This window comes from Vanessa atalanta, chromosome 9, assembly GCF_905147765.1.
Source record: "Vanessa atalanta chromosome 9, ilVanAtal1.2, whole genome shotgun sequence".
Taxonomy (NCBI): domain Eukaryota; kingdom Metazoa; phylum Arthropoda; class Insecta; order Lepidoptera; family Nymphalidae; genus Vanessa; species Vanessa atalanta.
The window spans coordinates 12,422,664-12,449,656 of record NC_061879.1 but is presented as its reverse complement, the minus strand read 5'-3'; the positions used below and the strand labels follow the sequence as shown (position 1 = coordinate 12,449,656).

The window sequence follows — 26,993 nt, the reverse complement described above, 5'->3', positions numbered from 1 at the left end:
AGTCTTACTCATCCTCATTCAAAATGACGTTCCAGATAACAGGAAGCGCGGGTGAATTTATGCCACATAATCTCACCGAAGAAGGCACGCTCACGATGTTCGTGCCAGATTTGTGCCGAACTGTCAACTTGGAGTATGAAAAAAGTGGTATCTACGACGGTCTTCCGTATCACAAGTACACCATGACTGAGATCAGCTTCGACAATTGTAAGTAAACCAAGTAACGATCTTACTCACCCTTAGCATCGTAATGATTCTTTAAATATCTTTAAAAGAATAATAACCAACACGCGTTATGTACAAATCCTCATATCAAATTACCAAATTTGTGTTTGTAGTTTTGCCCTCGTTCTCTCGTAAAGAACCCGAATCGATAGATTTTTTCTATTTATCATTACATAATTAGTTATGTCGTAAAAAATCGTCACCATATTAAATAGCTTGATTTCCCCATAAAACTATAAACTTAAATTGTATGAAAAATACATATCAATCGAAAAGACGAAGAAGACGTCTAGCCGAGCGATTCCTCTCATGTTCGTCAACGTCAGATAATTGCTTGAAAAAGCATTAAAACTTTTCAGAGGCATTGCCAGGGGTGAAAAAATTAAATACAATAAACAAACTATACTAATATTATAAATTTTATTTTAATTCCAGCAACAAGAACACCAGTGAACTCGTGTTTTTGCAACGGTGATTGCGGATGGGGTGGTTTGATGAACGTCTCAGCGTGTCGTTACGGCAGTCCATCCTTCCTTTCGCTCCCTCATTTTCTGCACGGTGATCCGGAACTGAGGGAGAAGGTGCGGGGAATGAACCCAGATCCAGAGCTACATTCGTTTTATTTCGCTATTGAACCTGTAAGTTAAAATACAATCATGATCTTTCTTTCTTTAGACCACCTCCATGGTCGAGTAGTGTGTACACCGGTTTTCATGGGCACGCCACTCCGAGGTCCCGGGTTCGATACCCGGCTGAGTCGATGTAGAAAAAGTTTATTAATTTTCTATGTTGTATGTGGTACCGTCGTTACTTCTGATTTTCCATAACACAAGTGCTTTAGCTACTTACATTGGGATCAGAGTAATGTATGTGTCGTTGTCCAATCTTTATTTATTTTTTATTTATATATTTCATTATTTATAATATGTAGGCACCACGTGGACAACCTCATAGGAGGGGATCACCGTTGCCCATATACATTGGCACCTAAAGAAATGTCCATCTTCAATGCGCCACCAGATGTGCCTGAAGTTACACTGACTTACTTACTCTGCAAACCAGAACACTACAATACTGAGCATTGCTGTTATTCGGTAGAATATGTGATGAATGGTACTTAGTTAGACGGGCTTCAATATAGGGGAAGTTTAATATTTCTTACAATAATAACTATGGTCGTAGATATGACCACTTACCATCGGGTGGCCCGTTTTCAATAAAGATAAATCAAAATTATTTGATTATCTGCCTTCTAAAAGAAGGTCCGCCGTCATGTATTAATGGAATGTAATTTCGTTTCAGAGACTCGGGGTTCCGTTGGACGTGGCCGGGAGATTTCAATACAACGTGTTTATTGAACCCTGCCCTAACATAGCGTAAGTATAAGTAACTCCTGCTATCCATAGCGAATTATTGTATTAAGATTGGTGATATTATATCAGTATTTATTCCATTGTATTGAACTAGCAGCGAGCAGTCATTCGCGTTAAACGCTACTCGTTCGCCGCGCGATGTTATACAGTTTATAACGTATCTTATTCTGGACTTATTAAAGCTAGATATTTTATCCAATATACTAATTGGTAGGTCTTAAGATTATCATTTTGAAAAAAAATGACTCGTCAACTTTTTGGATATTAGTAAAAATTAATGAAATAATTAAAGTTTTCAACAGGAAAAGTTTCTAAAACGGTTGAGTACTTCAAATATCAACACATATTTATTGTAATATATCTAAAAATACAGGTTAATAATAATTAATCATGTGTTTGCGTTGCAAATGTTTTGGCTTCCTTTGCCATCTTGAGATCATATTACAATAATTTTGCTTCTCTCCCTTTCCAGTCTCTACGAACACGTTCCCAAAATGATGTTCCCAATATTTTGGGTGGAGCAACACGTGCGAGTGAGCAGCGAGGTGACGGCGGAGCTGCGCATGGTGCGCGGCATTCTGGACTGGGGCGGCGCGGTGTGCGCGTGCGCCGCGCTGCTGTTCGCCAGCCTCGTGCTGCTCGCCACGTGCTGCACCAAGAAGTCCCAGTACACCAAACCAGAGGAGATCATCTCGGAGAAGCCTAAAGATGAAGCTGAAATCAAATTAACATCTATCTAACTGACAAGTTTCTCAAAAAAGGACTTGAAATATTTTGTGTTCTCATCAGCGTCAGCTCTAATCTATAACAGCTTATCAGGGTAAAACATCAATATGTTTTGGTGGTTTTTGTGCCCTTTCATATCAGTGCCATAGTAGCTTTGACCTCTACAATTATCCATATCTCAGTCATTTTCTGTATCACCTTTTCTGGCGCCTCTCCCCATCTAACGCACAAAGCCCAGAGTCGACGTTGATGTTTACAACAAAATCCTATACGAATTTTGTATCTCGTGTCTAATTTGCACGCCTTTTGGAATACTTCCATTATGTCGGTAAACGATTGACTCTATACTTTCATGATTTACATGACAATGTAAAAATAATTGTTATAGAATTGAGATATTTGAAAATGTTAATTTAAATAGAAGAGCGATAACAAAACATCGCTATTTTATGAAATAACTAATTCTTAGCCAAGAGTTTTAATAAAATACTGACTGGATCTGGATTCAACGTCATTATTTTAAAATAATATAAATAATTTTCTACAATGTTAGGTTAGTGTTAGATGTCAAACATTTGAACATCGGCTAGCCTAGGCTGAGCTAGGGACCTAATATCATGACAAGAATAACACCTTTACCTTTAGGTATTGTGTTTAAATATATAATTTATTAACGAAGATGCATTCCGAAGTAATATTCCATGGAGAATGTGCAAAAATGACATTAATGATAATAATTAAAACAAATTGTTACATTCTTTAACAATTGATTAAAAATATGAATAATATAATAGTAACGATAAATACGCTCGTAATTTCCGACCACTGAGAGAACGCGTTTCTAGCAGTTACGCGACGAAATTGACGATAACTGTGAAGTGTCGTAGTATTAACGATAAAATATTATCATTTGCCGTACGAACGAACTATCTCAACTTGCGATTAATTTTAAAGCTTAATGATAAATTTAATTTTAAATTAATTAGGAATAAAAATGTTTTAAAGTCCATACTGTGCCATTACAAGTATGTTTATTTTTATAATATCATCGCCACTCGACAGACAGGAAAGCACTTTCTCAGCGGTACTTTAGCTGAGAATTTCATTCTTATGCACAATATCATATATAATATATAAAAAAATACGATATCATTAAAATTGCCATTTAACTGGACCTGTAAATAGCACTTCAACTGCTTGAAAAAGTAATATTATAATTCGTAATATGGACTTTATTAACAGTTTTATTATTGTGTTCTGGTTTTAAGACTGAGCAAGCCGTTGTAACTACAAAGATAAAGGACATAACATCTTAGATCCCAAGGTCAATGGTAGCCATTTCTATCAAACGGCCTAAATATCTGCGTTAAAATAAATTAAGATAAAACCCTTCAAATTATTCATTTCAATTTTACTTGCACGCAATTATTAGCTATGTGAATTATGACAGGCGCTTTAATACCGTTACATTATTAGTATGATGAGACCGTTTCATGAGAGATGTATTTTTTGTAAAAATCAGTTCAATATAACAAGTTTTGACTTATTTTAAATAAGAGATAAATGTTTATTAGAAGATGAATATTGTTTTTTTTTTTAAGTTATGCACTGTTGCAGAATGTGAATGGACCAATTCAGTGATTATAAAACTTGTCGACAGTTGAAATTAAAGTGATAAGGTGTTATGTTTTATTAAATGATTTTTAATTATTAGATTAAACAATGTTCTCTTGGTAGACTGGTTGGATTTATGTTATAGAATTTATAAGGATTATATGTGTCAGTCGAAATTGCCTATTTGTTTTATGTAAGTTATAAAAAAATAATTATTTTTAAGTTGTGAGATTTAGATATTAAATACTTTGATAAAATGTATTTACTAATAATAAGTTCAGTTGCAGTGTGGTGGTTGTTGTATATATCTTAGGGTTGCCATTTTAAAAAATACAAATATTAATTGAAAAAAGGTTTAATTATCAAGATAAGAACTATAAAGATATATTTAACTACATTGCTACATATTATAAATTGTTTTTTTTTTGTACAAGCACTGAAAATATAATAGCAATACAAAAATGATGTTTATTTAGAAAAAAATATACAGTATAAATTCTATGTATTTTTGTAAGATGTTTTATCTTTGATAAAAAGGTAATTTTATAATGAAACAGTGATATTATTAATATTAAAATATTTGTAATATTTTTTTGTTGTTTTCATTTAAATCAACGACAAATTCCTTAATAGCGCCCATTCCAATTGTTTTAAGCTTGTTTGCGTGCATTAAGCCTAAGGCTTTTTACTCAAAAATTATGTAGGAATACATTTTTTCTTATCAATCTGCTCGTTTATGTAGTGCTTATAGAAATAACCTAAACAACAACCAAATATTTTTATGGGTGCCACAGCGTTCAATTTACACTGAAATGTAAACATTTTTGAAAAGATGCATTTTTAACAAATAATTTGTCAAACATCAGTTATGTTTATTTAGGGTTTTTTCAAAAGATTCAATCAAAAGGAAACTAAACTTTTGTACAGTGTTTTTGTTTTAGTAACTGATAAATATTTGGCTCACTATCCCTTTAAAAAAAACTCGTGAAAATGGCTGATCCGGCATAAACGCTCTTTACATTATATTACTATACTTTACCTTTCGACAAATTAGGTATTATGGTGCGAAGAGTGAGATATGAGAGTGAGAAACTAAACAGGGAGCCAAACCTATTTAGTTTCTCATCATCATAGTTCACACTATCGAAGACAGTTCGGGGAATGGATTTTTTTTACATAAGTATTATTAACATTAAGTTAAATATATACTAAATATGAATTAAAAATCGTTACTGCATAAATCTTGACCGCGTGGAATGGTGGCAAGAATGTTAACAGCATATCCCCTTGAATCGCAATTCCGATTCACTGAGCTAAAAACGAACCAGCCCTCCTGCCACCTGTGGAGGCAATAAGGCGAGGTGTTATACTTTTGATAAAGCTTTTTATAGATAACATTTACACAATTACACAATTATTTTAACCAAGGGAAAAGTGTTTCAACGGCAAAAACTATTTAGAACTTGCAGGTGCCCGGAACAAGGAGTAACGAGACCAATTTGACAAAAAAAAACTTTTGGTCTGCCCCAGGATCCGAACCCATTGATGCTTTCCAGTCATAAAAAGAGTATACCAGTTGTGCCACCCAATATGTGAGAATCACATTTAAAGACCGAGTGCTTAATACACGGTTATTACACAGACAGAGTTTGATGGGGAGATGCAGTTGCAATTTAGAGGCGTAGTTAGAGGGTATAGTTAGTATTTGCGTTATGAATAGTAATTCCCCCACCTCGTTTGCACTCGTATTCCTTCCGTCCTGATCACGTTCCTGTAGAGTGCTGCCATCCGTAATATAGTATCAAAGGTTTCTGGTTACGTATGAAAGAGGGAAGACCAAGCAGACATAGAGGATGTTTTCTTAGTTTAATCGAAAAATAATTAACAAATTTAGCTATAAAGTCCTTTAGAAGAATAAAATCCACTTATAACTCTTTATTTTTGTGTTTATGAAGTTTGGAGGCGGACGCTGCTTGGCGGTAGAATATATGATGAGTTGGTGGTACCTACTCAGAGGGACTTGCACAACTCTCTACTACCAAGTAAATGAAGATTAATTGAGGATCAGGGATCAGCATGTTCATACTCTAGTAGATCCATATCCCTGCTCCTAGGTGTGATATGTCATTTTCCGGAAAATATTTCTGTACAATAGAGGTCGCTCTTCTAATCCTTAATTTATTGTTATATGATGTTTTATTACGTTTGTGTGCAATAAAGTTTACGTATAAAAAGTGTATATATACAGTTTTCTTTCTTTTGGCCAAAATTTTATGCAGCTTTTAAATAAACATAATAAACAAAAAGGGTTACATAAAAGGCAAATTAATAATACAGAAGTGCTTGTAAGAACCTTTTTTTGTTGTTCTAGATGTCTCTTGTATCAAATAACCATCATAATCGTCACTATACACTTAAAAAATTTATACCGATTAATATCCTAACCTGTGTCTTTTACACTTGACATTGCCAGAATATTTTGCGTTCAACTAGTGTAGATACACGCCAGATAAGAGGGAAAAAAAGAAAACCCTACTAGTAAATATATTTTTTTATTAAAGTTATTTAATAGATAAAACGTATTATAGTAGTTATCGCCAATTTCAAATTTTGAGATAAAGTATCAAGTATCATTCATGGTTGTTCACAGAGATCATCTCGTGTAACATTTTATCAAAAAATATATTTTTTGTGTGTAATTTAATTTTAAAATACCATATCATACATCAATAGTTTGGCAAATTAGTGATTTTGATGTTGCTATTATATATATAGGAAACCAATAATATATGTAGAAACGCAAAGAAACAGAAATAGTGCATATAAAAGAATACAATGCGTTAGTGTAAATAAACGCTCAAAGAGAACTTTTGACGTAAATATTTGAGTATTATGTCATTCTATAAATGTAGTAAAAATGTTAACCAAACATGAAGAGTTAAAATTACGGCACGTGTAGAGAAAACCAAGAAAAACTTTTTGAGATAAAGTCTTGTGACTTTGTGAAGATAAAACCCTTTCATATTTGCAATGGCAATACCAATTCTTACTGTAGAGTTAGAATATATGAGCAAAAGTGTGGCCGTATCGCTAGTTAAATTCTAAAAAGAAAAAATATATGTATATAAAGAGAACCGCAACAATAGCTTGATTAGATAAACCAATACCCCAGAGTCCTTGAAGTGTCACCAATTTGCTTATTCGCGACAATCAAGTCGTCACTTGGCAATTGAACGATTACCGACGATTGTCCGAGGTGACATCCTGTCGGACGGGAGTCGTGTCGCTATGACCCGCCGAGTGTAGACCAAGCACGTGAGCCGTAAGACATGAAAATGTTCTCGATAATCCTGCTCGCCGTCACAGGTAATTTTATCATTTACATATTACTGTTTACTGTTTGGTTCACATCAGGGCAACACAAGTTGTTTTTAAAAACAAAACAAATGCCACAAGATAAAAAATCTTTTACCGGCTTTCTGGTACTGCTTCCAACTCTTGCCTCGATGGTCTAAGGCCACAGATCCACAGGGGTTTAAACCTTGGATCTCACCTACGTTTCACCCTAGATCGAGTCGATAATTTTTTGGGTTTTCTGTTGAAAAATTCTCAGTAACAGCCCGGAGTCAGTAAGTTGGAAACCTGTGCATTCGCGCGCCTCGAAAAGCACCTAAAACCTAAAGTCCTCCGCCTGAACTCTTTCCTTTCTGTGTTTCTGTGTCTGGTTTGCCGTCCAATCGGATTATGAGAGAGAGGTGGGAATTGAGAGTGCACCTGTATTTACGCACACACTTGTGCATTGTGATATGTCTTGCGTATTTGTCTAATCTCTCTTGAGATTTGCCGTCGTGGACAAAATCGGTCAAGGAAAGGACGGGAATGCTTCCAAGATGCTTTGCCAGGTCGTGCATAAAAGTGCTAAGGATTGATATAATGCGTCTGTTTTTCTTAAATTGCAACAGCTTGAATTAAACTGGATCTCTACAATCCCACCCAACAAAGAGATAAAATTGCCGGTGACCGGAGTCACCTTAGGCATTTTTATAATTTGTTGTCTGGATACTGTATTTTTTATTAGTCATCATTCAAGAAAGAGCCTATAGATGGTTTTAACACGCAAATCTTAACCAGATATTGCGGTTTCAAGCCCAGGCAGATTCAAATTTAACCATTAAATTTTATTTATTTATTATTTTTATTTATTTATGTTTTTTCCACCAACACTTAATAATAGATTATATTTAAGAATTAACATTTAAAAGTTGCATGAATGCAACAGGCGGCCTTATCGCTAAAACAGCGATCTCTTCCTTTGTTTTCATGTTAAATTGAAGTTAATTATGTTTTGTTGTTAACCTTTAGAAAATAAATATAATGCATCTTCATTTTTGTACTCGATATGTTGTGTAGATATATATTTTTTTATGTTTTGAAATTATGTGTCTTGTGGCTTGCTGAAAAGAGTAATGTAAAATATCGTCACTAGACAACTTTCGGAGACATTTACCTTTCGCTTTCACATTTACCTTTATTCCTACGTAAGAATTGGAAGAGGCTATGGATAAATTATTATTTTAATATTACTCGTGCTCCGAAAACAATGCGAAAAAATGTGTCGAAAAAAATATATAATATTATACCTACATTTGTTTCCACTGACCCACATTTTTGCGGGGTGACAATAGTTCCAAAACCTTTCTTAAAGAGGAAGGGAAGGGAAATAATAATAAAATATAATATAATAATAAAAACATTAATAATATAGCCATTTAACATTGTAATGGTTACAAAAGTAGATTTATACAATTTAATTCCAGAATTATATTTCTAGTAATGACAGCATTCGCAAAAACATTTACAGTTTGTTATAGTAAAGCTTAAACTGTAAATTTTATATTTTTATAATAATATAATATATATAATATTTGTTGTAACGCAGCCGACATTAAAACCATAGAGTATGTAGTGCAGCTAAGGTGCTCTGAAAATTATACTACAGGTACATTATTATAAACGTCATTATGCTGAGGCGGGACTTTAGATTTTTATGTCATAATTTTTTTTTTTAATTTGTCTTATTATTGTAAAAAATACTCATGTTCGAATAAGGAACTATTGACTCTTTTTCATAAATGAACTACGAAGGTATCACAATGTTTGTAGCAAATTAAGATACATACTGCTCTACCTGTATGTTTAGCGAAAATCGTAAATATTTATTGAATGTAGTGCAGCGTGTATGTTTATATTAATTGAAGTATCGAACAGACATCGAAAGCCAAAACGCCCGTTACTTCCTCTAAAACTAAAACTGACTCAGTAATCTTGTACAATTTCCGGATGATCTCATTTTCGAAACATTTGCAGATCTACATCGAAGCGATAAAATTATTTCTTGGAAACATATTATTTTGCAATATACACACGCAACGTTGCGTATAAAGGATACGTGAATAATGTTTTTAGGCGTTGAATATTCTTTTCAGCGAGTTTTATCCTAATGTAAGATATTCATAGTCCTGATATGTTTTTTATTAACTGTTTGTATGTATTAATGAATTCAGAATATCCGTAATTTGTTCATAAACAAAAAAAAAAACGATGGGTCAGTTTGAATCGTATTCGATTTATTAGTATTACGTTAACAAAAAAGCATGAACGACAGGACAGTGCAACTTTTTTGTATACCTATCTACTCCATAAAAGTATCGCAAGTATAAAATTAGTAAACTATATATTAATCTTGTATAATGATTAGTATATTAGCGTATAGAGTTGATTTACGTTATAAACTAGAATTCTATTTTTAAATTATTTTAAACAACCAAATCTAGGGTTCCTCTCGACCTGCATTCGTGGCTTAATAAACTAAGTACCTTGACATTGATAGTCGCAGCATATAGCACGGATGATACGAGAGTCATGTCTATACTAATATCATATATGCGAAAGTAACTCTGTCTGTTACCTCTTCACACTATAACCGCTGAACCTATTTAGATGAAATTTGGAATGGATATAGTTTGAGTCCCGGGGAAGGACATATACTAGTTTTAAGTCACCCTTGAAGGCGGTTTGTGGTGTTTGTGCGTTTTATAAATTTCGCGAGGTTTTTTTTTTATTTCAAAAGGTGGCAAACAAGCAGGAGGCTCACATGATGGAAAGTGACTACCACCGCCCATGGACATCTGCAACACCGGGGGGCTTGCAGGTGCGTTGCCGGCCTTTCAGGAAAGAAAGGTGCAAATATTTGACGACGCGATGTGAACTTGCCAATGCGAATTAAAACTGTTATATTGCATAAAAAAAGATATGACTGTACTGCATGAATGTATTAGTTTAAATATTAAATCACTTAAGTGAGAATTAAGTCTAAATATCACTCTAGTTATTATATGTATAGGTTTTAAGTTTCAATAAGGATAATATAATAGGATTTTATTAAATCTAATTCCATATCAAATAGATTCGTAGATTATACGAGAAACCGGACAAAACAAAACGTACCTACATTCTTATAATTAGGATCGCTTTGTAGATCGGAATTTGTTTACAACTTTAACTCATTAAAAATGTTTTTTTGGATAATATTCATTAACATACTTCTAGCCCCGCCTTAAGCACAATAAGCGCCCGTGCGAGTAGTATCTTGGCGATCTCCCCTCCCCGTTAAAAGATATTTTTAAGAGAGCTTTTTTCACGTCTCACCCAATTTCCAAGATCCATTATCCATCACCAAAATATATACTTTATTCGAGTAGGCTTCTACAAGCACCTTTGAATTGTAATTTTTACAAAATATATTAAGTGAAGCTACCACCGGTTCGGAATGTAGATTCTAACCAGAAGAACCGGCAAGAAACTCAGTAGTTACTCTTTTTCAACATTAAAAATACAAAGTCATGTTAGTCAAATACAATTATAATATTTATTTAATATATTCTGCCTGGAGTCCATAAGTATTAGCTGCGCGCCTTTCTATAATCTATATAATCCTATATTGAATAATATATTTTTACAAATGATTTGAATTTATGAATCGGCAAAGTTAAAAATATCTGCGGAATTTAATTACAGAAACGGGTACCTCGCCCCAAGAAGGATTTATTGATTTTTTTATATCATCATCAACACCCCGTGAAACCTGGTTTAAGTCGCCAGTTGTTCGCAAATTCATATACAAATAAATATCATAGATTATTCAAGCTTTCGACCGATAATAATTCATCAATTCGATTTTAAATTTTCTTTAATTGTCTTTTGTCCTTTTGCCATTGGAATAGACTGTACATACTTCAGTGTCATATTGTAAAATAAAATAAAATAAATACAAACCACATAAAAAACAATATTTAAGTACAAACTTTTTTGAATATAAATACCAAGAGAATCGCTAAAAAAAACTACTCAAGCTAAATTTTAAGAGTAATTGAATTATCACCCCAGAAAAATAATTGATTATGATATATGGAATCCAATATGCTCAATGATAACAGACATGGTGTAATATGATAGCAAATCTAAACGATTCAAGTCAATTAAAACACTTATTGGCCAATTAATGTCTCAATAACTAAAACAGTGACCTATTTAAACGTGGCTAATTAAAAACGCTATTTCGTCTTCAAAGTAAATTTAGTATCAGAAACCTGAATAAAAAAGTCAAGCGCTATTTATTTGCCTCAACCTAGATTGGCGGTTCTTCCTTTCGTCTAGAAATAAAAATAATTATACCTAACTGGTACGGGCGTGCGACCTTGCGAGGAGATGTCCTCTTTATTATGTGATTACAATGCTTCTTTTTAAAATTTCTCTCTATCTTAATATTTACATAGTTACATATACATGTTAGGAATTCATTTTAAATAATTGGTAGCAAATAAATATAATTATTATATAAAGTATAATTATAATATAAAGTGTTATTTGTTGAAGGTGCCTTAAAGTTTGCAAATTTTAATCTTTTTTTTTATATATATTTAATTTTTAATATTCTTGGCTTTTATATATTATTTTCAAAGTTCATTAAGCTATCTATTAAAAATAGAACTAAAAGTACTTGTTGGTTTTTCGTTTTAGACATTTTAGGACATTAGAAAATCTATATAAAATGAATATGTCAATTATAAATTTACAATATACTTAAAATATACGACAATATATGTATATATATAACTGTTGAAATACAAAAAAATAATATTTATGTTATGTGTAAGTTATTATTTTTAAATTTCTATTGTAATTAATTTTTATTTTTAACAAAAGACAACTAGCGCCACTAGCGACAATTGTAAGAACTATTATAATATATTCAACATAATAGTCTCTTAATCTGTAGCTTTAAGTTAGACATTTGACTTTCAACGTCAAAACACAATATACCGAATATCTATCTAGTTTCACAATTATTTGCGAATTTAAGAATCATTGTTTGATATCAACTCTCGACACTGTCAAATAATTATAATTATGTAAGTACATTTAATAAACCATACTGGCCTTGCGTTTTTATCAATACATAATAATAATTTTACAACTAAATGATATCAGCTGCTTTAGCTATGACATGAGAGTACGACAAAAGTCAATGACGTATCAAGTATGGCGTGTCAAGTGTGAGTCGTGTCTCGATGTAAAAGTGTTGCCAGTAAAAATAATTGTTATATTAAAAATGAGTGTGAAATAAATTTGAATTTACAATCTTTTTTTAATTTCCTTGTTTTAGCTTCCTTGGCGTTTGGTGAGGAAGAAGTTATGAAGAATTTAACAACAGTAACATGGGCTCACGCAGTGAACAACAAAACATACCTGGAAGCAGCTCTGGCAAGTTAGTACAAAAATATTACTTTGATTAATATATTTGTTTTTTTTTTTTTGTTCGGGATAACATACTACTTATTTGTTTTTAATAACAATAATATTTAATAGTTAAAATATAAAGTTTATAATAATGGCCGGTATAATAACAAAAAATGTATAAAAATCATAATAATATCTATATTATATAATATATATTTTCAATCAGCGCCATCTATCAGTACCAGGTTGTAACAATCGCCAATATACAAGCTTAATTTAAAATAAACGCAAATTATTAACATCATATACTAGGTTATGTCCGTACTAAAAGTATAATGTATAAAAAAATTAATATTGGATTTTAATCGTATAAGAAGTTTTTGCTTTTGAGAAAAAACAAATGAACAAAATTTACCTATTCATTATATTTAACTGTTATTATTTACCGTTACATCAATACTAAAACTATTAATGTTAAAAAAACTCTGTCTATCTGTTGCTTTTTGACGATCAAACCGCTGAAACGAATTTGATAAAATTTAGTATGAAACCAGCTTGAACGAATAACACCGCGCAACAACTATTTTAAAAATAAAATTCATAGACATTTCAAACAAATTTAAAAAATAACAACATTGAATTTTTCTCGTACTAAAATCTATACTCTGAAATACCGTCACGATGTGTGTGGTTTTAACTTCAATAACAATAAAAGGACGAACAGCCAGACGGACGGATTCCGAGGCTAGTTCTTAGAATCACTTTAATTAGTGCTGCTGTCATATCAAAGTCTTTATTACGTAAATAAGATGGAATCCCGTAGTAAGTTTAATATTCTTGTAAGAGTATACCAGTTGTTGCGACTGGCGAATGTAAATTTTATTCAATAGTTTATTAATTGTTTTTTTTTTCTTTCTTCTGAACCAAAACCGAATGAAATATAAAATTTCACTTCTAACGCGCCTAAATTGCAGACACGCCTTTTTTATTAAGATATTTTTATAGGAGATACATAGATTTTTTTAGCTTTTCCAGGCCGATTCTTCAAAAATATTGTACATTAAAAACTAAGGTTGTATCTGTGTGTCTGTCTATTTATTATTATGGACTGAGTCAAAAACAGAGAACATAATATGGTATTTTGTAAATAAGCTATTTCTCTGTTTTTTACACTCATGGAATAAAATACAAAATAAAATTTCATTTTTAATAGTATTACTCAATTATAAAAAAAAACCGTTGCTCTCAAATTATTGAGGAATACATAATATGTATAGAAAAAAGAAAAAAATATTAAAATAAAACAACTTGAAATTATTCTAAAATTGCTTATTTTATATGTATTTGGAATGTGCACATGTCAAAACAACTAATCCCACCAATAAAAAAAAAAAAAAAAACTATTATTAAAAACCATTCAACTTAAATTGTTCCTCGAAATGTTCCGACCTAAAATTCACGATGCTAGTTTAGATGCTGTTTTAGTAGGCAGAGATATAAATTAAAGAGTTGTTCCGCACAGTTTAACGTTAAAATTTACTGCACCAATCTCGTGGGCCTTAGTTATACAGCCTTTCTTAATAAATGATCTAACGAGCTTTCAAATCGGACTGGTAAAACCTGAGATATTCTACCGACAAACAGTAATACTTAGAATTGAGGGTATTGTTGTGTTTCGATTTAAAGCGTGATGCAGTCAGTGTACCAACAGGCACAGGGGACTTAACATCTTGGTTTTCAAGATTGGTAGCATATTGGTAGCGATGTAGCTTAAGATTTTTTACAATGCCAATGTATAATACATAAATATGATATTTAAAAAAATGGTATTTATTACGTTCAACAACAACGTTGTATTCAAGGTGAAGTATCAATGCTGGAAGCGGATATCGTCCTGGGCCATCTGAATGGTAAGGATGGTCCTCCGCTACCCATCATGGCGCATCCTCCTGCAACGACCTCCGACCTCAGCCTAGCTGACTTCCTGACGGGCGTCGCCCAGTACAACAACGTGAATGCGAAACAGAAGGGCGTGAAGTTAGATTTTAAGAGCATCGAAGCCTTTGAGAAATCTCAAGAAATAATAGCACCGTTCAGTAAACCGGAGGTAAGATCACTGTTCACTTTACTTCACACATATACAACAAACATACGAGTATATAGTATGTATATAACTTATATATTCGTAAAAGTGTGTTTATTTATACGAAACACAATTAAAATATTTGTGTTTGTATGTTAGTATAAAATTTTGTTAAACGTTAAGTCTTTGATTAACTTAAGTTTGAATCTTGGGATCTAGGGACAATGAACATTGCCAACTCAATAGTCGGTCACTACTAGTACCGAAACCTAAAGCCGTATAGTGTAAATATATATAAAGGCATATCTCATACATCCACATAGTGTGCCTGTTTACTTATAGATAGAAGATTAAGAAATTAATAAAATATTATGAAACATCTCAAATCTTGTTAGATAATTATACATTTGTTTGCAATTATTATCTTATTTTATAGTTTAGTTGGCAGATATCTAGACTTTATCCAGATTTTCAATCGTTGAAATTGTCGAAGATACATTGACGGACGCTTAACAACAAATTAAATATATTTTTTAAATTTTATATGCCCGCTCGATGAATGTAATTGATGTGTCGCTTTCCTGCAATCTGTAGGAGAAATTTTGTGAAAGGGACGGAAGTGTGTAACAGGATGCCGAGGAAACGCGCGCTACTTTATTCGACCAATGAGCGCGCGCGGTGCTAGCGTTGGCCGTTAGATGCAATCCATTTTCCGAGAGAATATAATTTTTGTATTGCTCATTACCAAGTTATTATATATATTTATGCGATTACATTTGATCAGTGAGGCTCGTTTCCGACCTATGATATAAAAATATATTTAAAATGTAAACTATTTAGTAATATCTTAGTTCAGTCTTAAATGTCTACTGAAACTATGTTGTGCATCATGGCGAATGATTCACTGCACGTTTTATCGTGATCAATTGCCGATACTATCGATATCTGTGACAAACTTGTTTGATAGAAATTCGGAACACGCAAATTGCAAGTAAACAGGCGATTACGATCGAATAGTTATCCTTACTAAATTTGAAAGCAAGGAAAGCTGTCGTAGGACACTAGGTGAATTTTGTGTTAATTAAAAATAAATTGTTCTATAAATTCTATAAAATAGCACATACATAATTCTTTATGTATATTAACATAATCATTTTATAAATATTATTATAAAAAAAGCACTTGGTTGTGACTTTGCGCAAGCCCGCCTGGGTAGGTACCACCCACTCATCAGACATTCTACAACCAAACAGCAGTAATCAGTATTGTTGTGTTCCTGTTTGAAGGGTGAGTGAGCCATCTACAGGCAAAGGGGACATCTTAGTTCCCATGGTTGGTGGCACATTGGCGATGTTTATGGGAAGTGACCATTTAGCATTGGATGGCCCATATGCTCCCTCACCTATGAGCAAACTTGTCACGGTTGAATGGCTCTCACTTACTTCTAAACCTGGTTTTCATTCACCGAGTGTCTACAGTGTAACGTGCGATAAGAGACATCATTCCAAAAATAAAAGAACACGTAGAGCAAAAATGCTGCAGACATAAATAACAAGAAGTATTTTTAATAGAAGTGTCAACATCACAACTCATAATTCTTGCAGCTTAATTATGTTTCAACTTGTAAATTATTCATGACTCATCAGAACAAACAAGCCAGTTAAGCTGTAATTGCTTTGAACACATTTAGGCAATTAAAATCAGCTCATAGTTAAACTAACGAAGATGACATGACTTTGAGGAAGTCGTTGTAAGGAAAAATGAACCTAATTGCTTATAATATAAGTGCAATAGATTGAGCCCTTCCGTATTTGATATAATAGACAATAGACATTTTGTTATTGTATTAGGGTTTATTTTCGATTGAATCGTATTATATATAAAAATAAATTGTGACGAAACGTGTGAATTATGCATTTTAAACGGCTCCCCTTGTGCCGGCTTCATATAGTTATTACTGTCAATAAAAACGGGAGTCGGGCATAAACACAAAGACCCAGTTTTTTATCGTGCGTTCTCAATTATATTTTTTTAGAGACGGATTTAGATGCATCTTAGAAAAATATTTTTTCGTTAATTTGGTCTTTACGTGGAACAATGAAGATGTGCTTATTTATTTTAAGAGAAATAGACGTGTTAAAGTATTGTATGTGGGTCGTGCGAAGCAATTACCGCTCGTCTAAATTATATTAAAAATATTTTAACAAACACATTTCTGTTAGACATAAATGAATACAAATTGCTGTCCTCCTCGCTTTTGGTCACAGTGTCCATTCTCACGGAAGACTGACCAAGTCGTCGGACTCATGTAGCACTATCTGTTCCCTCAACTCAACTAAACTCATCTAATGATGGATGGTAAATTCGACACGAACTTTAAAAGTTCATTCGCAGAAGAAAAGGCTTTACATCCGAGGCACTTGTTTAAACATGCCGCTGCTTAGAATTTATCGACCAAAAACCTAATATCTTTTTTTATTGGCCCAACTGTAGCTTAAACTCGGAACCTCAGTGTTAGTGTTGATCTGTTATTAATATTATTATGAACGTACACTTTATGCTGCACCTGTCTGAATGGGTTACTCAGTCATGAGATATTCTACCAAAACTTTAAATGGTGAGTGAGCTAGTGTAATTACATACTCAACTTGCGTAACATCTTATTTCCCGTGACTCCATCCGTTGACGATGTAAAAAGTTATTTGTACAGTCCTCTCGATGTCAATGTTTATGACCGAAGATGGCTACATATAAATAATTAGGCTGCTCATTTGCTCGATAGCCTTTCTAGAATAAGTGAAATAACTACTCCGGTTTCACTTTACGTTATTTATCAGGGAATGTTCAGAATGTTTCGCAAGATAACGACGCAGGAAAATGCGCGTAATTTCTATGTGTCCATGTGCTTTATAATGCCACCTTTATCATCATCAAAAATCTTTATTACAATATTTTACGATCCTTATTACGCGGTGAGTTTTAATTCTATTCTTTGCAGAGTAGCGCCACTGAATAATATCTTTTATAAGCTTTTATTTTTATTTATTTATTTATTTATTAGGATATACATTACAATTTGTTAGTAGTATTGGCGCTCTGATCTTAAGACTGAATTTTAAACGGGTGGGTTGATATTTTGCACGTTTTGGTGCGAGTTAGATCAATATAGAAGAATATTATTTATATTTTATATGTTGAAAAAATTATATTAAAGTGTATACGGTAAACATTTTTATAATTTAAAACAGGTCACATTCCCACTCTGGTTGAACGCTGACATCCTCCCCGGTCCAATCAAAGCAACAACTAAGCCAGTGGATCCAGCCAAATTCATCCAACTGGCTGCAAAGCATCCCAGGGCCGTTTTGTCAATCGGATGGACAACGAATTACGGTGGTAACATCACAGAGGGCGAGTACAGTCGCGATCAGATCGGTGCAATGCTGAGACTGGTTAATGAACATCATGTTAATCAAACTGTGTCATTTCCGGTAAGTATAATTGTGATGAAAAGTGTTTTTGTATTAATATGTCATTTAACATATAATTAAAGAGAGTGATCAGCTGATTTGCAATATAATTTAACGAAAGCTCACACACACACACAAATAGAGAAACAAAGGTCGTACTTACGTCTTACATACATAGTATGAATGGACTGATAAACCAATCAACTGAGCGGTACCACTAATTAGATGATATCGCTATCTTGCAAAGTCGCAAAATGTTCATTGTCTATTATTATTTTTTGAAGTATGAAAAACTTAATATTTTACTAGCTTATATTTTTACACCCCCGCTATCCTTATTCTAATACCAAAATGGAACTGAGCCAATGTAACTACAGGCATAAGAGACACAACATATTAGATTCCTAGGTTGATGGCCACTCACCATCAGTTGGTCCATTTGCTAGTATTCCTAAATTTTAAAACATATATTTTTAAAATGGTAGAACTTTGTATCAGAACGATTTTACTTAAATCTTTCTTATTGTGATTACCAGGTCCGCGCTGGTTTAGCTTCGAACAGTCAACCAGTTCTATTAGACCTATTGCGAGAGACGTCGTCCCTCAACTCATCGATGACGGTCTGGTCCAGTGAGGGTGACAATGTGGAAGTGGACCGGCTGCGGGCTCTCATCCTAACCGTGGGCCTGGAGCGGACCTACCTCGATGTACCCCACGAGCTAGCCGCTAAACTGCATCTACCACCCCCCAATACTAATGCTAAGCATTAAAAATATTCTTCTATATTATTTATGGTCTCTTGAGGGTCTTATGTTTTTAATTTATAAATATTATTAAATGATTTTGTGTTTATTATTTTAATACCATTATTTATTTTATTGTCTGTCCAGATATTTTTTAAACTACTCGTATTTTTTTATAATAATATAAATTCAGTGTCAGCCTGTAAAGGTTCCACTTTTGGGCAATGGCACCTGCGTTCGAGGAGAAGGCTTATAGTATTATTCACCACGCTGGTAAATGCTGAAAAATGAGACACTTAAAAAAATGAACGACTTCATGTCGTTGGCCAGAAATATCGGTCAAAAAATGCATAATAAAGAAAAAAAAATTATAAGTTAGGTGTAACTTAAATTATTAAGTGATTAATGAACTTCTGTGCAAGAATTGACTTCGCGACAGACAATCATACTTGTGAAATTTAAAAACCGATTGTCGATATGCGATTTTTATGCTAAAATCCTTACAGTGCTGCTATTATAATTAATGTTGCATATAATTTTAGCCTTCCATGATCGTGTTCTACAGTGAGTTTCGAGTTTTAGAGAATAGCTCCACAGTTTGCAAATAATAATGCATGTTTGACTCGTGTGGTGTTAGTTTAATGCCGCGGTTAGTTTCATTAGCATTCCAATAAATATCACAGCTGAGTCTACGATCAATGACAATTGCTTGAACGATTCCGACGTCACGTGGACGCCATATGTTCCCGGGTCGACATACTTTCTACCAACTTTCTCCTGCATTTCACTAGACTTTAAACCGCATAGAGATAAGGCTCAAAATCGCTCGTATATTTAAAATTTAAAATGGTATCATTCGTCCCGGCAGACAAGGCGTTTTGTTTAAATTCCCATTTATATTTACATTTTCTTATAATTCTATAGCAAACATAATGACCCAAACCCATATATCAAGAAATATACTAATTAATCATTGACATCATAATTATGATATTTATTTGCGAATAATTAATCTTCTCGAAGGTCATCAGTGTAATTAAGTTCACATCTGATCCTTTAAATAATATAAAACTAAATCACTCTTTACGTCTGCCTGTTTAAACTTATTAACTATACGGCTATTGCCGTAGTTTAGATGACTTCTGCAGGAGGGTTAGATTTTGATATTCGTTCAAGATAAATTTAATTAAAGTAGTATTTTTAATTTTATTTGTTCAATGTTGAAGTTCAAAAAATGTTTTTAATTTTAGTTGTAAAAATTCCAAAATATTCAATTGTAAAATAAAAATAAAAACATTGTTTCTGTTTTAAAGAATAAAAGAAAATAATAACTTTTTATATGACACCACAACTTGAGAATATAACGATCGCCACCAGGCCATTTTAAATATAAGTTGAGTCTTCTCAGTTCTGAGGCGTTTCTTTCTGAACCACTGGTAAATCTTAGACGATGAAAAAATAAGTGCTTCTATACTAAATAAAGATTTTGATATGACTTTGAATTTATATAAACTTTTATTATCGCTTTGTGTCACAGGTGTGGTTGCGACTTTACAAATGAAAGTGCGTTCGTACTGTTTGTGCCCTTAATAATATACTTCTTAGAAAACATCGTGATACAATTAGAATTATACCGTATTGGATGCAATTTCTTTGAAACATGAACACTGGACTTATTGTAATCGTTATTTAAAGCTTGTATTTATTACTTTTTTCTCTGTAAGTATATGATAAGACACTCACTTGTATGTCCGACACTTAACAAGAAATAAGTATTCTACACAATTATTTCACTTATATCTAATTTTTTTTTTTATATAAGGCACAGACGATTTTTTTGGACCAACCCAAGATTTAAGGAACTGTCAAATCAGTTTAAATGTTAAGTAAATCGTAAGGTACTTCTAGTGATAACTTCTCAAACTCAAACTTAAAAAAAAAAATGGTAAAGTATGCTACTTAACATCTTTTGTTCTATTTAATGATTCTTATATTTACCATAATGTTTTATCTCTAGAAAAACGCCTCTCCACCTTCCATAGTAGGGTTTTGGGCGATTTTGTGGCACTTGTCAGTTGTCACGGATCTTTATCCGATTTATGCAGTTAACTTCGCGATTTTTTCTTTCACCGTATGAGATCAATGCAAAGTATGGAGTTATACACACAAATTATTTACGAGAAAATGTGCTTACCAAATTTTATGTCTCGAATTCCACTGGGTTATTTTTGCTCCTGTAATATTTACTCGGCTTAATATTTATTTACGTAAAAAATATTGCAAGAAAAAACTATTACACAGATTCTGTCGGCTCTGTTCACGCTTCGTCATTTGTCAAACGTTACGTAATCAGTTGAATATATAAAAACGATTCGTCGGACCGTCTGTCAATCAAACAAAATTAATTAGTCGAGTTCAGAGCGGAGACCGAACATCTGGGCGACTGAAAGTGTTACATAATAAAATTCTTGTTTTTGAAGGATAGTTGTCGCACGCGACGTCTGCTTCTTAATTCCCGAATAAAGTTTTTTTTTTATATTATCAGTTTTTAGAGTTAAAAATTGAGATTGAGATTTTCTGACGAGCAATTTTTATTCGGAGGTCGGAGTTAGGCAGATGATTCCATTATGCTGTTATAATCAGGAAGCGCGCCATTGGACGAAATCTCTGGTCAAATGTCAAATGGGCGCCTCGTGTGTGTTTCTTGTGATAGCCCTGACTTTGATACCTTGAAGTTACCGTATATACTCTTGAACGTTTCCCTCATCTTTGAGCAGAGCGAAATACAGTATTCCAGCGATAGACTCCGAATTGGAGGACAGTTATCGTTTTGATTCTATTCCATATAATTGTATTTTTGTTTTTTCAAAGTCAAAAATCTTTATTCAATATAGAAGTGTTTACACTTGCTTATTGATAGTCAAAAAATCTACCACTGGTTCGGAATTTAACACGTCGGACCTGAGAAGAACCGGCGAAAGAAACTCAGTGGGATATTTTTTTTTCTCATTTTGCATGACAGCAGCCTGACACAAAACAGCCTGGATTGGAGTATTCGATATACTGTTTGAAAGCATAAATCTCATTTTATAATATTAGGAAACAGACAAAAATATATGTACAGATAGGGTGAGCTGTCAAGATCGGCAATCATACCGATCGAATATCCGACTGAACCTAACCCCAACTCACTAATATTTTTGCACAAACAAACACAATCGCAATATAATTTTATGTGATAAACTTCTGTTCCAGAATAGCTTATACTCGGAAAAATTGTTGTTTTTATATGTGACATTTGATGAAAGCTTGGCAGACACTATGGATCTTAATATAATACCTACATATGTTATATTTGAACTAAGAGTTTACAGGAAGAAAACAGTTTAATCAATGTATTGAAAACATATTAATTTCAGTTATATTCGTAAGAGTATATCTCTTAAATAAATAAATAAATAAATAATAAATAAATATTGGACAACATCACATACATTACTCTGATCCCAATGTAAGTAGCTAAAGCACTTGTGTTAGGGAAAATCAGAAGTAACGACGGTACCATAAACACCTAGACCCAAGACAACATAGAAAACGAATGAACTTTTTCTACATCGACTCGGCCGGGAATCGAACCCGGGACCTCGGAGTGGCGTACCCATGAAAACCGGTGTACACACCACTCGACCACGGAGGTCGTCACTCTTATTAATTTTATCTATACTAATGTTATAAATGTAAAACTTTGTTATTCTTTTACGGTTAAACGAACCGAAATGAACCGATGAAAATTCTGCTACTAGTTTTTTATGTAACGCCTGACGACCAACACCTAAAACTCGTGCATATTAATAGTTAGGTACACAATTAAATCGATCCGTTTGTTTAAAATATCAACATTACACTATTTTTAATAATTTCATGATTACCTAATAATAATTTTAACTAATAAACAATATCTAAGAGCCGAGATGGACCAATGGTTAGAACGCGTGTATCTTAACCGATGATTTCGTGTTCAAACCCAGGCAGGTACCACTGAATTTTCATGTGCTTAATTTGTGTTTATAATTCATCTCGTGCTCGGCGATGAAGGAAAACATCGTGAGGAAACCTGCACGTGACTAATTTCAACAAAATTTTGCCACGTGTGTATTCAACCAACCCGTATTGAAGCAGCGTGGTGGTATATGCTCCAAACCTTCTGCGCAAAGGTTGAGGAAGCCTTAGCCCAGCAGTGAGAAATTTACAGGCTGCTAATGTAATGTAATGTAACTATGGTATAGTTACTAATAGGTGATTTTTCTGAAGGTGATTTTAACATTTTTTTACGAAGTCGCGCCGTGTGGTTTGAGATAAGTTCGCTGTAATTCGTACCCACCAACTTTCCCCTAATAAATAAAACGATGACGGTATAAGGTCCCAGGAGTTGACGCTTTATATGGTATAAATAGTAACTAAACAAGACTAAGATATTAATAGTTATAATTGTACAGAATAAAGACCACGACTTGAAAAATATAGGGTCTTTGGATGCAGAAGGCAGAAGGTAAATCGGCGTGGCGCCAAATCGGACAGGCTCTTATCCACTCTCAATAATATAATAGGCCAAAAACACATATTCTTGAAAAACTTTATAATAATTTAGGTTATGTTGATTTGATTTGAATTTAAAAACAATTATGTATCATTTGAGGTTATTTTATTTATCATATCAAATTAAAAGATTATCTTAGCGCTTTTTTTTCTATGTCAAGGAAGAAGTATCGTTCACTATTAAGAGTCATTTTTCAAATTTTATTGCACACTTGTTAAGGCAAATTAGAAGGCCCATTTAGACATATGTCCGGGAAAAACCGGTGACACATTCGGTTAAAATAATGTCTCATTCATATGGTCACAATTACTATCACATGAATTAAATGGTGTTGAAATTAACGCAAATAAATGTTACAAAATTAATTCATATACAAATGTATCAATTAAAGAATTGCCAAGTGTCAGTTAAAAATCCGATGTTTGAATAGGAAGGAGCAGTTCATTTGAGTAGCCTGGTAGGATATGCTGTAAATGCTTCTCAAACTGTAAAGTATGGAATTGCCTAACAATTGATTTTACGGAGAGTTAATTTTGTTTATGAAGCAAATAATATATGGAATTTAACTAATAGTATTTTAATAAATTCAAACACAGTTAAATTAGTTATTTTAACAATTTAGATTTAAACAGCACAATTATTCAAGTCGTACACTCAATCACCGTTCATTTTAAGATCACCCCATTTTTTACCTCTTGTCACATCAAAATGTATCCGCTCATCCAATCGGTCAGCCGAGCTCGATTGTGATTGGCCGGATTTTTAACCAGCCAATCACGATGCAACAGTGTTACCATCTCTAAATCAGAATAAATTAAATAAAAATCATCTCAGTATTAATTGGACAGTTAATACTATAAGTTAAATTCAATCGCGTACAAACGCGCGAGAGATAAGTGGACTGTATTAAAATGACTAAAAAGGGAGGTGTTACCACTTCCGAAGACACTTTCTTCTTGAGAGCGTTCCCCTGGTCTTCACTTGCTTGAAGAACCCAAGCCAAGGGATGGGTGATATTATTAAGTAGGATAGGAGAAGGACAAAATGTTAATATTTTTCTTTTTTTTTTCTATTTCTCGTTATATTTGAGGACATTTTGTATGTATTCGTACTTATTGTATGTAGTGTGTATTTTGATTAAATACTTGTATTTTATATGTATTGTTAATATAATTTCTTTATTGGTTTATAATTTGTGTATTCCATATTTAAATTTATTTATTATATCTAGTAATAATAGATTCGTGTTATTTTCATTATTACAGCACCAACCGTCTCATATTCAATGAGCTAACCTAACCCACACCGTTGGTTACCTGGATGAGATCGCTATGAAGCGATAAGGTCGTCAAAATTGTACGCTTCTTTTATTAAGGCTGGATCTATGTCGTATTTATTTATTTTCTTAATTAGTTAATTAAATTCTTATTTAATTGTATTTGATGAAAGTTACCTTTGATATTCTTGCCAGTTTGTTTTTCTCGTTAGAATCTACATTTCGAGCCGATGGTAGTTTAACAATGATGATTCATAAACGCTTCTATGATCCTACTTGATTGATATCAGGAATATTTTGACATTGACAGGACAAAATTAATTAAATTATATTTAAATGTCAAAAGTTATTTTGGAGAATTCTTATTTAGAGAGAATTTCTTTTTTTTATAGAATTAACTAATTGGACTGTTTTAACAAGATCGACTTAAGCAATGCACATTTTCCTGAACCCTAACTGGTGTTAATTATGATATCACACTTCAAGAAGCGAATCTAAATTAGAATTGTGCAAACAATGCGAATTGAATTGAAGCTGTCGCAGCACAATAATGCTGGTCGCCCGAGGTCAAAGGGTATATCTCTAGACAGGACCCAAGAATGTCTAGGCAATAAATACCTCGGGACTTAGCTCACGCGTCATATTAATCTGTGTTTAAATGGAGGCGCGCGTTGCTGTTTATTTAAGCGATTGTTTTTTTGTAGCCTTCGTTTTTAAACATTTGATTGTTCCCGAGTTTGTCGAATCGATTTTTCATTTTGGGAAAATCGTGATTTATCATCAAAAAGACAATGGAATTATTATGAAAATTGTTATTGTAAAAATGGACAAAATTAATGTTTAGAATATATAATAAAGCATCTCATACTATTAAACAAACGCAGATAAAGCGAAGGACAAAAGTATTTGATTTTATTCATACTTTTTAAAACCATCTTTCTATGAAAAACTTCAGTTTTACATATGAAACACAAAATACTATACTGTATAAAAAAAAGAAAACATTTATAAATCCTAATGGTTTTTACGAAACATTTTGTTTATTTTTTTTTGAAAGTAGACACTGGTTTCAATTTAATCAGCCAAATTTTATAAACAAACAAACAATAATACATATCTATATATAAATGGGATAACGTTGGTACAATGAATAATGCGAATTTTACGCATGTTTAGAGCACGTTTCTTGGGAAAACAGTAAATTGTATTTTAGAGGAAACCGTTTTGAATGTAGGGCGTTTGAAATACAGAATCTTAATACGAGCACAGATTATACAATGAAATACATTTTATTGTCTTTTACGTAATATATTTATTTATTCGAATAAATAGGAACATTAAAACTATGGAAATAGTCTAGTATGTTATGAAACCCCAATGGAATTATATCTTTACTAGTGCACTTTTTTTTTATTTAGATAGGCGGAAGAAAATGCATTAGCAGCCTGTAAATTTCCCACTGCTGGGCTAAGACCTCCTCTCCTTTGAGGAGAAGGTTTGGAGCATATTCCACCACGCTGCTCCAATTTCGTCGAAATTAGACACAGGCAGGATTCCTCGCGATATTTTCCTTCACCGCCGTGCACGAGATGAATTATAAACACAAATTAAGCAAATGAAAATTCAGTGGTGGGTGGGTTTTAACCCGAAATCATCGGTTAAGATGCACCCGTTCTAACCACTTGGCCATCTCGGCTCTTGAAAATGGTCCACCTGATGGTAAATGGTCACCACCGTGCTCAAGACAATGGCGCTGTAAGAAATATTAACCATTCCTTTCATCCCCAATCCGCCACCAACCTTAGGACCTAAGATATCCCTTGTGCCTGTATTTACACTGGCACACTTACACTCTTACTGGAACACAACAATACTGAGTACCTCTGAGAATATCTGATGAATGAGACCTTCCCAGGCAGACTTTCACAAAGCCTTACCCACAAGTTAAATATCGGTGTAAGATACTATTGTAGTACCATCTAGTTTCAACTAACCGCAAGACAAAAACCGCAACTTTAATCCGGAACACAGGACTTGGAGTGATGTTTTGTTTAAAGAGAAGATAACCACTGTCGAGTTAAACTCAG

The 26,993-nt window shown here is 33.0% G+C and overlaps 2 protein-coding genes across 5 annotated transcripts in view; both read left to right on the top strand.

Annotated features, from left to right (window-relative positions):
• LOC125066496 (protein peste-like) overlaps window positions 1–4,365 on the top strand; it is a 55,662-nt gene extending 51,297 nt beyond the window's left edge. The window contains exons 7-10 of one of the 3 annotated variants that reach the window (XM_047674588.1): window positions 36–207; window positions 661–863; window positions 1,528–1,601; window positions 2,071–4,365. In XM_047674588.1, the coding sequence (XP_047530544.1) occupies window positions 36–207; window positions 661–863; window positions 1,528–1,601; window positions 2,071–2,338 (717 nt within the window). In that variant the 3' untranslated portion in view covers window positions 2,339–4,365. Of the gene's footprint in view, window positions 1–35; window positions 208–660; window positions 864–1,527; window positions 1,606–2,070 lie in introns of those variants that run through there. The other 2 variants (XM_047674587.1, XM_047674589.1) reach the window with 2 other exon arrangements.
• Window positions 4,366–7,180: 2,815 nt separating this feature from the next.
• On the top strand, window positions 7,181–19,145 carry LOC125066218 (protein FAM151B). 2 transcript variants are annotated; one of them, XM_047674205.1, is made up of 5 exons: window positions 7,181–7,304; window positions 12,664–12,765; window positions 14,600–14,844; window positions 18,069–18,311; window positions 18,827–19,145. In XM_047674205.1, the coding sequence occupies exons 1-5, from the start codon at window positions 7,268–7,270 to the stop codon at window positions 19,058–19,060; spliced, it is 861 nt and encodes a 286-aa protein (XP_047530161.1). In that variant the 5' UTR covers window positions 7,181–7,267; the 3' UTR covers window positions 19,061–19,145. The 2 variants fall into 2 exon arrangements, with proteins under 2 accessions (XP_047530161.1, XP_047530162.1); XM_047674206.1 differs by lacking the exon at window positions 7,181–7,304 and adding an exon at window positions 12,304–12,409.
• Window positions 19,146–26,993: the final 7,848 nt, after the last annotated feature.